At 50.9% G+C, this 14,552-nt stretch overlaps 1 protein-coding gene across 1 annotated transcript in view; it reads right to left on the bottom strand.

The window, feature by feature from the left end:
• Nucleotides 1–14,552, bottom strand: part of AIPL1 (AIP like 1 HSP90 co-chaperone) — a 214,354-nt gene that overhangs the window by 188,390 nt on the left and 11,412 nt on the right. The window contains exon 7 of the mRNA XM_082443914.1: nucleotides 11,470–14,088. Within this exon, the coding sequence (XP_082300040.1) occupies nucleotides 13,886–14,088 (203 nt within the window). The 3' untranslated portion in view covers nucleotides 11,470–13,885. Of the gene's footprint in view, nucleotides 14,089–14,552 lie in introns of the transcript that reaches the window.

Here is a 14,552-nt window from a genome sequence, read left to right as displayed (position 1 = left end):
TCATCACTATATTCCGGACGGTCAAAGCCACGGAGACCAGATGAGATACAACGAAAGCAAAAAGCCAAACAAGGACGTGAAAGGAAGCATCATCGTGTCATACCTCTGGCTTGGCAGTGAAAACATTTATACAGTCATAATAATACAAACACAAAACACTGACTTAGCCAAAATTGTGATTTAACTGTGTTGGGAAGATGGAAGAAGTAAAGAAAGAGCTGGCAAGTGGGATCTACAAGTGCTTAAGCCTAGGATTCCTAATAGGACAAAGATAACATTTGAAATCTAGAAATTCAGACTTGGTCATAAAAGATATCCCTGGTCCAGAGTAGTCTGGAAATTGCCCTAAAAGAAGTGCCATTCTCCCTCCCCACAGCAGCCCTGTTCAGACGCTTGTTTGGCCAGAGCCTGGGGAAGGAAGGGCAGGAGAGCTCCAACTTAATAAACGGCACATTTCTGGAAATGTGACTGTGTATGCCCAGTAATCACTCAACAAAGGCAGCTTTCAGCATCCACGTCAAGATGCTGTGTTTGTTCAATAACCTGATATCACTATTGGACACACAGCTTAAGTAATTAAACTGGAATGAAGGTTTGAATAGGTGTTCTAAAGGATACTTTTATTTTAAACATGCTCTTTCTTCCATTACATGCTGATTGCCAGGAAGTTCATTCCTGAAAGCAGCACAGTTTCCCCCCCCCCCACCCCACCGCTGGTAATTTGGTGCTTTTTCAAGGCTACAATGCTTCAGCCAACAAACAATTCTGGGGGCGGGGGGGGGGGGGGGGGGAACTTCAGAACTGATACAAAATGTTATTATGAATTGGACTCTCATTAAGATGAAAGGATGATGTGTGGTTTCAGGTTTTATTATTTTAAACCATTTGTTGGATGATTCTTTTTTCCCTTGGAAGACACAAAGCTGTGACTCAGTAAGCTCACAGCAATAATGAACAAGCGACAGATAACTCAATTCCTTCAGATCTGTCTTCCAGCTTCATGTGTCTCTTTAGATAGTTTGTGTTTTATTTAGTAATTTCACTTTTTCTTTACTCAAAACCAGGGTGGGTGTTTCTTTCCTGAGAAGATTTTCATGCAGCAGCTGAAGGTTGCCGAAAAAAAAAAAAAAAAAAAACCCACTGGTGAAAGATGCTCCATTAAAGTTAAGATTGAAGCCAAAATTGAAAATTGAGAGCTAATCTTTGCGTATCTTTCAAATGGAAGTATTTTTAAATTGGCAATTTAAAAAAGAATAGGGCTTCCCTGGTGGCGCAGTGGTTGAGAATCCACCTGCCAGTGCAGGAGACACAGGTTCGAGCCCTGGTCCAGGAAGATCCCACATGCCGCGGAGCAACTAAGCCCGTGTGCCACAACTACTGAGCCTGCGCTCTAGAGCCCGTGACCCACAACTACCAAGCCCTCGTGCCACAACTACTGAAGCCCCCGCGCCTAGAGCTCATTCTCTGCAACAAGAGAAGCCACAGCAATGAGAAGCCTGCGCACTGCAACAAAGAGTAGACCCCGCTCGCTGCAACTAGAGAAAGCCTGCACACAGCAACGAAGACCCAACGCAGCCAAAAAATAATAAATAAATAAATAAATAAAAAGAATAAAATTGGTTGGAATACTACAGTGCAAGTTGGGCAGTATCATTATAATTCTAATTAGATGCATTCCCCTGTTTGAGATTTACTTACAGAACGATCTCAGTTTTAGCGGGAAGAAATCCTTACTGACAAATCTGATGACGACTATGGAATTTTACTTGCCTTGTGGTGGGCTACAAGGGCAAGCCCCATAAAGTGTGGACTTGGAGATGAAGGCATAGTCATCCTTCCTTGCTTGTGACTTGAACTCTTGTGCCCAGAACACAATGGAATTTACTGAGAGATATTAAGTATCTGTGCTTCTGTTTCTTTATTTCAAAGATCACCAGGAATTAATTTTTCACAATATTGAGGAACCATCTGGATTTGCAGCTAGAGGCAGCGTGATCAGCTCCCCCGTAACTTCATCTCCATCCTAGGAGAATGGGTCCTCCGTGTGGAATTTTACTGGCTTTGCTGATCCCATTCTTGGCAGTGTGGGTAGGAATATATGGATTCCCCAGAAAGTGTCAGGACTGAATAGTTTGAAAGTCAGGAATCTCATACATAATGGGTAAAATATTTTACAGGAGGCAACTGAGAAGTGGAAGGCCAAGGATAAAGAAAGAGAAAGGAAGGATGAGAGGAGAAGACAAAGTGAACAGAAGCATCCTGGTTACATGGGCCACGAAGCAAGCGGCTTCAGTGACACTTGGGCATCATCTTTCGGCAGCTAGGAAGGCGATCGTGCAAGGGATTTAGGTGCCAAGCTCAGAAGTGGTGTCCATCACCTCCACCCCCATTCCGCTGGCCAGAGCTCAGGCACATGGACCCATCTAACTGCAGGCGGAACTGGGAAGCAGGCCAGTCGTGTGCCCAGGGATAGAAAGAAAAGGCTTTGGTGACCACCCATCTGGTCTGTCACAAGACTCCTTCTATCATAGTTCTAGGCTCTCCAGCTGCCTCTAACTCTCCCCAGGAATAACCAAGTTACTCATCCTGCACGACGGGGGCCCCTCACGAAGGGAAGAAAGCATGTAAGTGGCACACTCTGATGACCCCTGGCTCTAAATCCCCAGCTAACCTGCCGATCCCATGCCAGCAGCCTTCCTGGGAAGCTGGCTTCTGCACACCGCCAGAAATTGGTTCCCACTGAGGGCAGCTGTTCTTAAATTAACCAAAACAAGGCACAGAGGGGAAGGAGCATTTGGAGAGACAGCTGATGGCTTCACTGAATCAGAGGAAGCCGCTCTGCTGCTGCCACCCCACTGCCAAGCTTCCCCTCCCGGTGGGCCAGAGAATGTTTTTCATGTTCCTTCCTCAGATCTGAACTCAGGGCCATTTACAAGCCCCGGACAGAGATGAGGCCGTCTGATGCCAGCCCCAGGAGCTGACAGGGCAGCCGTGAGGGGCCAGCCAGAGATGCAAAGTCCCAGGAATAAAAAAGGCATTTCTAAGAGACACATGCAAAGTAGTCAGCAGGATGAATACAAAGTTTTGAGATTGGTGTCACTTTTCTTCCCAAGAATTCCCCAAAGGGGTCCTGAAAAGTAGCTGTGAAAGAACTGAAGATTCAGTGTTGGCCGTTTGCAATATTTATTACAAAAAAGGGATGTCCGTGAAAGGCTGCACCATTCACATTGGCACAAGACATGCAGCAGTCTCCCCAAGGCTGGGTATCCCTCATTACCCCACTGGCAGGCGCTGTCAGGGCTACAGGATGGCTGTGAAAATTCACTCTCACCTAGAGCCAGGCAGTGGGGGTCCTGCCAAAATACAGAGGGCATCTGAACAAAGGGCCTTCTGAAGGCAAACGTAAGGCTGGGACTGCTAGGGTGCGGCCGCAGTGCGTGTAGGGGTGACCCTGAGGTGACAGCATGCAGAGTGATCGTAATAATAAAAGCAGCCGACATGGTCACTCACTGTCATGGTCAGCGAGTATATTTCTAAGTACTTCAGAATGCGCATTAACAAATTCAGTCCTCCCAACTACCCCATAAGGTAGCCACAATCATAACCTCCATTGTACAAGTGAGGAAACTACGGCTCAGAGAGGTTAAGTAACTTGTACAACATCACACAGCTGGTAAGTGGTCACACTGGGTTAGGAATCCAAGCCTGTCCAATTCCAGAGCCCTTGCTCTTAACCTTCATTCTATGCTGACCTCTGATGTGGCCCTGGAGATAGCGGGACGGGTGTCACTGAGATGATCTCTGAAGGACCCCAGGGAATCATTACGGCAAGTGGACAGTAGTCATGGTCAGCTTTAATTGGACAACCAAACTGATAGCAGCAATGTCCCAATGTTCCAATGCAAGGGGACAGCCAAGAGGACCACCGAGGAACAGTCACCTGTATCTTATGAAAATCACTACAATGTCAGCAGTCAGAGAGTGAATGCCTAATGGATGGAAAAATTCCAGTCCAGGCTATAAGAGTCAGTGACAGCAGGAGGGAGAGCTCTGCTCTGGGGTCAGAGTTAGTTCTGGTTCAAATCCCAGCTCTGCCGTGACCTACCCATGCAACCTTGGACAAGTTACATAACCTCTCTAGCCCCCAAACTCCTCAAAGATAAAATGGGCCTTTGGGGAGGAAGGGGGAGAGTGAAAAATCCACGTCAAAGATTGTTGGAAAGACTATATTAACTGGGTAGGTGTATCAGCCAAGCTTTAGCAGGAATCCGAATAGCAGGGATCCAATAGCACTGTCGCTTTGGGTAATTTGAGGCAAGTTTTGAAAGGGGACTTTATAGAAGCGAGGGCAGGATACAGTGAAACCTGTATTAGGACCTGTCCAGGTCCTAATAAATCCCAAAGCCTGGGAATGAGTTGCCCTACATGGAAAAAGGGGACTTTGCAAACGTGATCTTGAGGTGGGGAGATGATCCAGAGTGACTGGGGTGGCCCAGTGTAATCACAAAGGTCCTTATAAGAGAAAGAAGAGAATCGGAGAAGAAGATGTGATGACAGAAGCAGGGGTGGAGGGCTGTGGAGCCACGAGCCAAGGAAGGCAGGCAGGCGGAGAAGCTGGAAGAGGGAAGGAAGGAATTCTGCCCCCAGAGCTTCCGGAAGGAACACAACCCTGTTGACACCTTGACTTTAGTTCCCTGAGACTCATTTCGGACTTCTGACCTCTAGAACTGTACGATTTGTGTTGTTTTAAGCCACCAAATGTGTGGCGATTTCCTACAGCAGCCATGGGCGACTAATACAGTGAGGGATGGGGGCGGAGGGCTGCCCTGAAGAAGGTGTGACCTTTAATCAGCCCGGCCAGGAAGCCTCCCCCCAAGAAAGCAAGCAGAGGAAACAAAACCCTGACCTCACTCTCCTCTGGAGAAGAAGTTGCCAAGAACCCAACTGAAGCCAGAGGGAGACACGTCCATACAGATCAGCTTCCGGGGCGGAGCGCGGGGAGCAGAGGTGGGGACAGATGGGAAGAGACAGAGAGGCTCTCCAGCACCCCAGGGAGACCTGGAGGAAATCGACGTCGGCTCACACACCGTACACGAGGCGGGGGCCGCGCGTGAGTCCTGAGAAAGAGCAGGACGCCCGCAGTGCGGCGGGAAAATGAGACTCACCCTTAACCCTCAGATCAGAACCCCAGCAAGACAGACTCGGATCTGGGGCATGGAGGGTGGAAATCCTTCCAGAGCTTCCTGGCGGTGGGGGGGGGGAGGGGAATGCCTTGAATGATCTAATAGGAGCCAGTGTGCAGAGGCGATCAACTCAGAGGCCACCACCCCTCCTCCTGTCTTAACCACCAATCCCAGCCCTGGCTACGTGCCCCACACACACCACACCCTTCAAGGATGAGATTGTGCTGGATGGAGAAGAAAGCCCAGGGTCCCAGGCATCGGCTGCCCCTCCTAGCCTGGCTCTGGCCAACTGCTACTGCCCATAGTACCAGCTGGGGACATGCTCAGGCCCTGCCCTCAGAAACTAACATTCACAGGCCAACTTAGCTGAAACATGCAGCCTGGCACTAGCCAAGAAGGCAACTGTGCAGATTAAGAAAAGCTACCCTTGGGGCTTCCCTGGTGGCGCAGTGGTTGAGAGTCTGCCTGCCAATGCAGGGGACACGGGTTCGAGCCCTGGTCTGGGAGGATCCCACATGCTGCGGAGCAACTAGGCCCGTGAGCCACAACTACTGAGCCTGCGCGTCTGGAGCCTGTGCTCCGCAACAAGAGAGGACGCGATAGTGAGAGGCCCGCGCACCGCAATGAAGAGTGGCCCCCACTTGCCGCAACTAGAGAAAGCCCTCGCACAGAAACGAAGACCCAACACAGCCATAAATAAATAAATAAACAAAAAAAAAACAAAGAAAGAAAAGCTACCCTTTCCTTAAGACATTTTCCTGCCATCTACTGGGGATCTACAATAACTGCACATATCCAAGATGACAGTGAGGAAAACGGGGGCCCCCTGGAATTGTGCAATGCACAACCTGCACAACTGTGAGTGGCAGCCCCCCAGCCTGTCATAGAGCCCTCATCACAACTGGATGATAGTGATTGTGGCCTTTTTTGGTTTGTTGTCTGTCTCCCCAGCCCCCACCGAAACTACGATCGGTGCCCCCGGCCAAAACCTCCCGGAACACGCCGCTAGATGAACGCACTGGGCAGTGCACTGTTGCAGTGAGAGAACACAGGGGAGAATACTGTTGGGTCATGTTTCTATGAAGCTCAAGAATGAGTAAAATGAATTTACGGTGTCCAGGGTCGGAACAGAAGGTGGTGTATATTCACTGTCAATACAGTAGCCACTATCCCCTGTGATGACTGAGCACCTGGAGTTCAGCTGGTCTGAACTGGGACGTGCTGGAAGCATCAACTATACTTCAAAGACTTAGTGTGAGAATCAAGAGTGCAAAGTGTCTCATGAATGATAATATGATAACATTCTTGACAGATGGGGTTAAAATTAACGCCACCTATTTCCTTTTTTATTTTTTTTAACATGGCTACTAGAAAATCGTAAGCTACCTTCGTGACCTGTATTATCTTCCTATTGGACAGAGCTACTCTCACCCCCTCCTGCCTGCGCTCAGAGGGGAAGGGAAGCCTGTGCCTCAGACTCAAGGTCATTCTGCAGCAGACCTCAGTGAACTGGGCATTTGTCTGCCGCCTGATCCCATCCAACTCTTCCTTTAGGAGGGTCTAGTTAAGGCGTTTTGACAGCTTCTGCAGAAGGTCTGACTTATTATTAGGATACACGGGTGTTGCACACGGGGAATCAGATCTTAAAAATTCTCTCTTCTTCCTCCTTCTTTCTCCCTCTTCCTCTCCCTCTGATCTTCCTACTCTTCCTTTCTCCCCCTCTCTCTCCTCTCTATACATCTGTCTCATTCCTCTCTCCCTCACCAACTTGCTTCCCTACTTCTCAGGCCACAGGGGGGGCAACAGGCTGCCAACTGGTCCCCAGTTATGCTGCTAACCTGTAACCACCTGGAGAGAGATCCCTCTGCCTCTGTCTCTGGGTGTCTCTCTCCTAACTCATCAAGGAACTGGCAGCCTGGCTGTGGTCGCAGCCCGCCCTGGGCAACCAGCTCTGCAGAACGTAGGTCTCTGTCCTTCCTTCGTAATGCAGGCTGGGGAGGTGAGACCCACGGGCAGCCCCAGCTGGGGGCCTGGGATCGCTGAGCCTGTCAGCCAGGAGGCAGGCAAACCAGGGGCCTCGTAAGACATTCAGGAGAAGAACAGAGCGTGGGTGGAGGTTTAAAAAGAGGGGGGAATCCCATCATGCCACCAAAGAGTAGAGAAAAAAAAAAATTGGTGAGGCAGAAAGAAAATGTAGGGATGCAAACAGAGCCACAAATTGTAAGTGGTGGAGAAAATGCTGGCAACGCATTTCATCCCAGCCCTGGATCCGTCATAGACTCACTGCTGTGACTTTGGACGTGTCCCTTCTCATCGCTGGCCCTTAGCGTCTCCATCTGCAAAATAAGCTGTTAGATACTTTCTGAGGGTCCTTACACATGTAGGAATCAAGATGTGTTTTTCATAAAGAAATGGACTATGTTGGCTCATGACCAGCAGGTATTTCTGAACCCGTGGTATGGGGCAGGCATTATTCTAGCTACTGGGGATGTGGCAGAGAACAGAGCAGGAGAAATTTCTCTGCCCTCCAGAGACCGTCGCACTCAGTAAAAGCTGCCAGCCTCAAGACCGCTGAGGAGAGACAAATGCTCCATTGCATCTTCAAATGGTATTTTTATCGGAGGCAGGAGGAAAGGTGAGGTTCTTCGTTCGTCGGATTCTCACGCTAATGAGAATACCTGAAGTAACGGAGCAATTGTAATTAGGCCAGGAGCTCTGCACACGCGAAATGGCCATACGTAAGAATGGGGCCATACCTAACCTTTCCTTGAAAGCCCTGAGAGCGGAGGGATGGGGGAAAAGGCTGTGCAGGGGGCAGCCTCCCCCCAAACAGCAGGTACTTGGAGGCCGCCAAGGTGGTCCCTCATTCGCAGGCCGATCAATCAAGGTGAAGTTCAAGACAGAGTCTCTGGTACAAGACATGGGAAACCCAGGGAGGAAGAGGGAAGGGCAGGCAGCCAGATGGTGGCTATCCGAGGACTCAAACCTGGGCTGCCAGGCTGTCATCACGCAGACGGTGGTCATGGGGAAGCCAGGGCTCCAGCACTTTCCATGAAGCATCTATTATTCAGGGGAAATCAGGAGCCAGGGAAGGCCCAGGTGGCCCCTCGCTCCCCAGCCCTCTCCACGCTCACCTGCTGCCTGGGCCCCACAGGAGCAACAGCTTTGCAGGAGATTAAAAGAAATGCCAGCTCTGCTCTTCAGTTTGGGTTATCCGCACCGCTGCCACTTACTGAGTCCAGCTGTGTTACCCGGGCAAGCGGCATCCTCCCCAGAGCTGAGGCTCGTCTGCCAAATGGCACCTACACTGCCCACCGTGAAGCAAGGGAAAAGGCACTCAAAAAGGGGCGCTGATTCGTCCCCGGGCTCACGCCAAGCCTCCAGCGGAGCCCGCGCTGTTGAAGGTTGAACTCTTGGCTAAATGCATCTGACTGAGGTCGCCTGGCCATTTCTGTATGAGGAGGTGGCTTGGCCTGTGACAAGCAGCAACTGGGCACACGCTATAGCCCTTTGCCATGCCGCCAACTTCGGGACACGCACCAAACCCTCAGATGCCCCGTCTAGCTGAGCCCCTCTCATGGCGAGGGTTCTGCCACTGAAGGGGTCCTCACCTCCTGAGAGGGGGCCGTGCCCAGTGGGGCAGGAAAATGCTGACTCTAGCCCCCATTCATCTGGGTCGGAGTTCAAATTCCGCCCCTGCCCCTGACTAGCTGGGTGACACTGCACATGCTTCTCTACCTCTCAGCTTTCCTTCCCTCCTTCCAGTCTGGAGGAGACTTGATGCCTGACCAGCAGCATCCTGGCAGAGAACAGGGGGCACAGTTGAAGGTGCCACTGCAGAGAGCTGAATGAAGGTGCAGGTGGGGTTGGGGGAACCAGCAAAGAATGAGGGGCACCTTGGGGGACGGGTGGGGGTGAAGGACCAGGGGAGGGGCTGCTGCTCTGGGGAGCAGGGAGAGCTGTGGCCTAGAAGGGCTCCCTGACCCCAATTGTGACCACAGGACAAAGAGCACAGACACGGCAAAACCACAGCCCAGCGAGAAGGGAGTGGGAGAAACAGAGACCCAGCCTTACTCTCCTCCCACACTGATCTCCTGCTGGTACCTCCTGTTGGCCAAACCCAACTGGAGGCTGGAGGGCCTGGGAGCTGGGACACATCAGCATGTTGAGCCTCTCAGGGGACAGAGCAGGCCAGAGAACAGATCTGGGGACAAAAAGAAACCAGCTGGCTGTGGTAAGCTCTATAATGGCCCCCAAAGGTGCCCACAATCTAATCTCCAGAACTTGTGAATAGGTTACCTTCGTGGTAGCAGGGACTTTGCACGTGTGCTTAAGTTAAGGGTCTGGAGATGGGGAGACCATCTTGCCTTATCCAGGTGGGCCCAATGTATCCACAAGGGTGCTTATAAGAGGGAGGGAAGGGGGTCACCACAGAGGGGACGTGATGACGGAAGGCGAGGAACAGAGACGGAGTGGAAGATGCTGCTCCGCTGGCTTTGGAGACAGAGGATGGGGCCACAAGCCAAGGCATGCAAGGGCTTCTAGAAGCTGGAATGAGTAAGGAAACGGATTCTCTCCTGGAGCCTCCAAAAAGGAAACAAGCCTAGTGACCCATTTGGGGACTTCTGACCTCCAGAATTGTAATGGAATAAATTTGTGCTGTTTTAAGCCATTAAGTTTGTGGTAATTAGCTACAGCAGCACTAGAAACCTAATACACTTGCATAGTACCCAAGGGGGTCCCCCTGTCTGGTCCCCAGCCCCCTGCCACCCTCCCAAATCACTCTCTGGTGTTGTGTCACGTAAACCCCACTAGACAGAGGTCAGGAGGGTGGCTCAGACATGGGAACAAATGCCTTGGTTAAGCAGTAATGATTCTCAGAGGGGCCAGGCCAGAGGGGGAGTAATAGGGAAGAACAATTGGTACTAGATGTTTCTTTCACTTTAACCTTTGTGTTCTGTTGCTTTTGCTTCCAGCTAAGAATGTTGCCTATAGCCTGAAATATACAGGATAGCCCATTCTCAAGGCTCTGACCTTTAAGGGTATAACACTTTTGCATTCATACAGAGATAAAAAGTTGCAGAACAGAGAATAACACTCATCTTGTTGGAGGTTTACAGGAACATCGCAACCTGACCTAAGGAGAGAGCTGCAACAACAGAGGATTCTGGCACCGAGAAGTTTGCAGCGAGCAACAACACCCCTCTGTCACCTTGCTTTGCTGAAACCCTCTGGGGGGTTCGGGGTTTTTTGGGAGCACGAGCCACCCGACTCCTTCTGTGGCTCTGCAATAAATCTTTCTCTGCTCCAAACTCCAACGTTTCGGTCTGTTTGGCCTCCCTGTGTGTCAGGCATAAGAACTCGTCCAGTAACAGGGGCTGTGAGGCCCACACAAGCCCCGCTCACGTTTACCCCTCTAACTGCTCCCAAACTAAGCCTATAGACGTGCTCTGGGTTGCTCTCTAATAGAAGTTTCATATTTGTCTCCTTTCGTTTTTTAAAAAAACATCATACCCCTGTATGGACTGTCCGGTGACGGAGGCAACACAATGTAGAACAAAAAGGCCCAGCCCAGAACCCTGGAAACCTGGATGCTAATCCCCGTCTACCCCAGCTTTGGAGTGGCATCTAGAAAGTTACTGGCCTTCTCTGAGCCTCAGTTTCCCCATCTGTACAAGGGGATGAGACTGAGGCCCTAGTCTGCTGGCATGCTGATTCCATGGTTCTGAACACCTCCCCCCTGTCGCCAGTCAGCCTGACCCTGTAGGAGTCGGGGTGGTCAGGGCCCCTGGAGAGCCGTCACCTCCAGAGCCCAAAGCTTTCCCGGCCAAGTCCAGCTCCTGGACCAGGAACTACAATCTGCTTGTTCTCTGCTGCCCCCTGCTGGCCGCTCAAAAACAAAGGCTTCCTGCTAGATAGATCCCTTGGAAACAGTCAAAAGGGACCCTCAGGAGATGCCCCTGCTACTTCCTGCATGCACCGGCCTAGACCTGGCCAGCCAAGACCTCCTTGGAGACACAAGGAAGCCAGTGCAAGGACCAGAGGCCTGGCTGGGGAGGCTGCCTGCTGTGGGGCCCAGAGTCAGCTCTCCCCATCTCTGCATTCCACCTCCCCCGGCACTAGTGAGATGAAGTATGAGATGCCGTGAATTCTGAAAAGTGGTGATGTCCCATTCGCTGCCTTTGGATGACAGTAACAAGAGGATGGTGTGTCCTTGTTCTCTCTCTCTCACACACACATGCACACGCACGCACACACACGAATTCACACGAGAAGCACACAAAGAGCGTGCTTGACAAGGCAAAAATTAGCAGGAGGGAGTCCACTGAGAAGACCAAGAAGGCTGGACCAGGAAGGAAAAGAGAGACCGTGCAAAAACCATGATTAAGAAGCTGAGGGTATGTCAAAGGCACATTATGATTTGTGTCCCCCATTTAAAAAGAAAAGACAGGCAATTAGAAATGCTGGGTGCAGATGAGGTTGGGGGAAAGCTGGCCTAGAAAGCCATGAACCAAAATGTGGCTTGATTTTAATCCACTGGATGCCATGTGAGAAAGAATTCCCAGGGCTTTTGTAATACAAATGTCTCAAATGGCTGCTGCAGTTTGGCGGGGGTGGGATGGGGGGGGGGTCTCCAGTTGTTTGAGTTCAACACCTCCTCAACTACTAATGCCAGGGTGTCTCCCACCACACTTCACGGGGGTCCGGGCCCCTACTCCTCTTTGTTCTTGGGCTTGCAAATGTCCTGGGGCCTCAGGAGGGGAGCCTTCCACCCAGGATGCACTGGACAGGACCACACAGGGTCCTGGGATACATTCAGGCATCAATCCCGCTGGGGGGACCACAAATGAAGTGAGATCTTCACTGTCCCCAGGAAAAGGGGAAGTAGTGGGGACGCTGCACACAGAATATGGACAGGACAGTGGAGGCTGGGAAGCTTGCAGACCACAGTTCCTGTCCTCAAATAATGCCATTTGCCGGGCTCTTCATCTGCTTCTGAGCTGCCCCTGAGACTCTGGCTGTCCAGACACCACCCAGGCCTGTTTTCAGGGCAGCCAGGAGCAGGTGAAGGTCCCCTCTGCTCTCATCCCACAGCCTCCACCCTGCTCCTCCTTCTCTAGCTCAGAGCCTTCTTTCTGGCCTCAGGACATTCCTCCCTTCCGTCTTCTGCAGGTCATAATGTCCCCTTCCTTGGACTTCCTTTAAAATCTCCACCTGGTCCTCTGACAGTATACCTGGCAGCCCATCAGACACCGAGGCTGATTCAACCAAAAATCAACCCTCTTTCCTCCACGGTCTGAGGACTTAAACCTCAAATCTCCTAGTGCCACAAAAGGGAAGAAGAAGGGGGTGAAAAAAATCCCATGTTAAAATAGACGCTGCCACTCCAGTAGCCAGGAATATCCTCATCCTGGTGGTCCAGGGGTCATGAATTTAGAACCACAGAAAATTGCAATCACACTACACGGCCATATTCAGGTAAATGACATCTATTGACTTTTCAGTTTTAGAGTCAACCGACGGACAAAGCATAGAAGACTTCATTTTGGTGACCGACAGAGCACAGACGTTAACAGCCAGGATGATGGGAGAGTAAAGGTACATCAAACCGGTTAGGGAGGAAGAAGTGGGAGACGAGAGGGGAGGTCCCAATGCTGACACCCTCATCCTACACAGAAGAGAGTCCCTGCGGCCCAGCAGAGAGCTCTAGGTGAAGAATAAATACCAAGTTACAAAAATAACCAAGCAAAGAACCAGCAATGTAACTATCTGAAATTAGGAGAAGGGGAGGGAAGGAAGGGATCAGAAAGCATCAAAGCATTTAATTCTCACTTTTCAATGACGTGGGGTAAAAAGCACACGTGGGGAAGCTGATTTAAACATATGGAGATAGAGAAAACTATCAAAAGAGTAAAAAACAGGGTCCATTAAAACTGCTAGCTCTAGGCTAAGGGATGGGAGAGGTAAGGCAGGAAACTTCATTTTTATCCATAAGCTCTTCTGTGCCCTTTGGGGTTTTTGGGGGGGGGGGTTTGTTAACCCTGGCATGTATAAATAAAAAACGTTGCTTGCCACGTTAGTAAACAAAGGATGTTGCAGCCACCCACAATGTGCACCCTGAGAGGATTCAGGATGGAGAAAAGCAGGATATTGAGCCTACATATAATAGTTAAGGTGTATCTCAAAGGAATGTTTTCAAGGAGCCCAGACTCTTGCATCTTTCCATACCAAGAAAAGTGCTAATAAACTCATTAACTTGAGGTGTCTGATTTTCTTTCATTAACGGTAACCTTTTGAAGTTCCGACTATCTGGTCTTTGTTACAAGAACTCCTGTACAGCCTGGCTCCTTCCTTACCTCTTCGGAGCAGTCCCTCAGGGCTATCTGACAGGCTGTCTTCTGGGGCGGGAGTCCTCAGAAAGTCCGCTGAATAAAACGTAATTCTCAACCTCTAGGTTGTGCATTACTTTTTCAGTCGACACATGCATTATTTTGACTTTTAAAATTAAAAGTTTAAAAAGTGACACCAAACTCCTGGCCAACTGAACCAGAAACGGCCAGGCCATCTGCTAGCTGCCCAGTGCCCTGCTGTCCGGCTGGGGCGGAGGGGTCAGTGCGCGGCGAAGGGGCGGCGGGCTGGGGAGGGTGAGGGAGGGGCCGATGGAGGCGGGGGCCGGAAGCGGGTGGCCTGGCGCCTGCGCACTAGCCCAGCATGTTCCGGCAGCGCAGGCGCTCTTCCTCGCGTTTCTCCTCCAGGCGGTTCTCCAGCAGCCTCAGCTCCCTGCGCACCACCTTCCGCATGGACGGCTCCAGCTCCAGCACTTTCTCCAGGTCCGCCTTGGCCTCTGCCTCATTCCACACCTCGGCGTGAGCCCGGGCCCGCACGTAGTAGGCCTTCGCGATGCCTGCGGGGAAGATCCAGCTGGACCCGCCACCCAGCCCCAGAGGCAGCTCCGACCCCGCGCCCGGCGGGGCTTGGCCAGCTGACACAACCCTTAACCTTGACCCTGATCCTTAACCTTGACCCTGATCCTTAACCTCTCTGTACCTCCAGAGCCCGTCTCCTCCACTATAAAATACAGACGATAATAATCGCAGTACCTACTTCCCTCCCTTCCGCGGACCCTTCCAAGGCCCTGCAACTAATTTTACATTCACAACTTTCTATTCTTTTCTTACAGAAGCGCCCCTAATGGTGCAAGCTCCAGGCCCAATCCCTGCACCTGTCCCTTACGGTCACTATAAGGACTAAATGAAATGATAAATGCAGAGAATTTAGCGTGTGACGCAGAGTAAGTGATGTAACGTTCTTCAAACATCGTCTTCACAAGTATCGCCATATCCGCGCATCACGGATCCTAGAATGTAC

This window comes from Balaenoptera physalus, assembly GCF_965194825.1.
Source record: "Balaenoptera physalus genome assembly, chromosome: 20".
NCBI lineage: Eukaryota > Metazoa > Chordata > Mammalia > Artiodactyla > Balaenopteridae > Balaenoptera > Balaenoptera physalus.
This window is presented reverse-complemented; position numbering and strand designations above follow the sequence as displayed.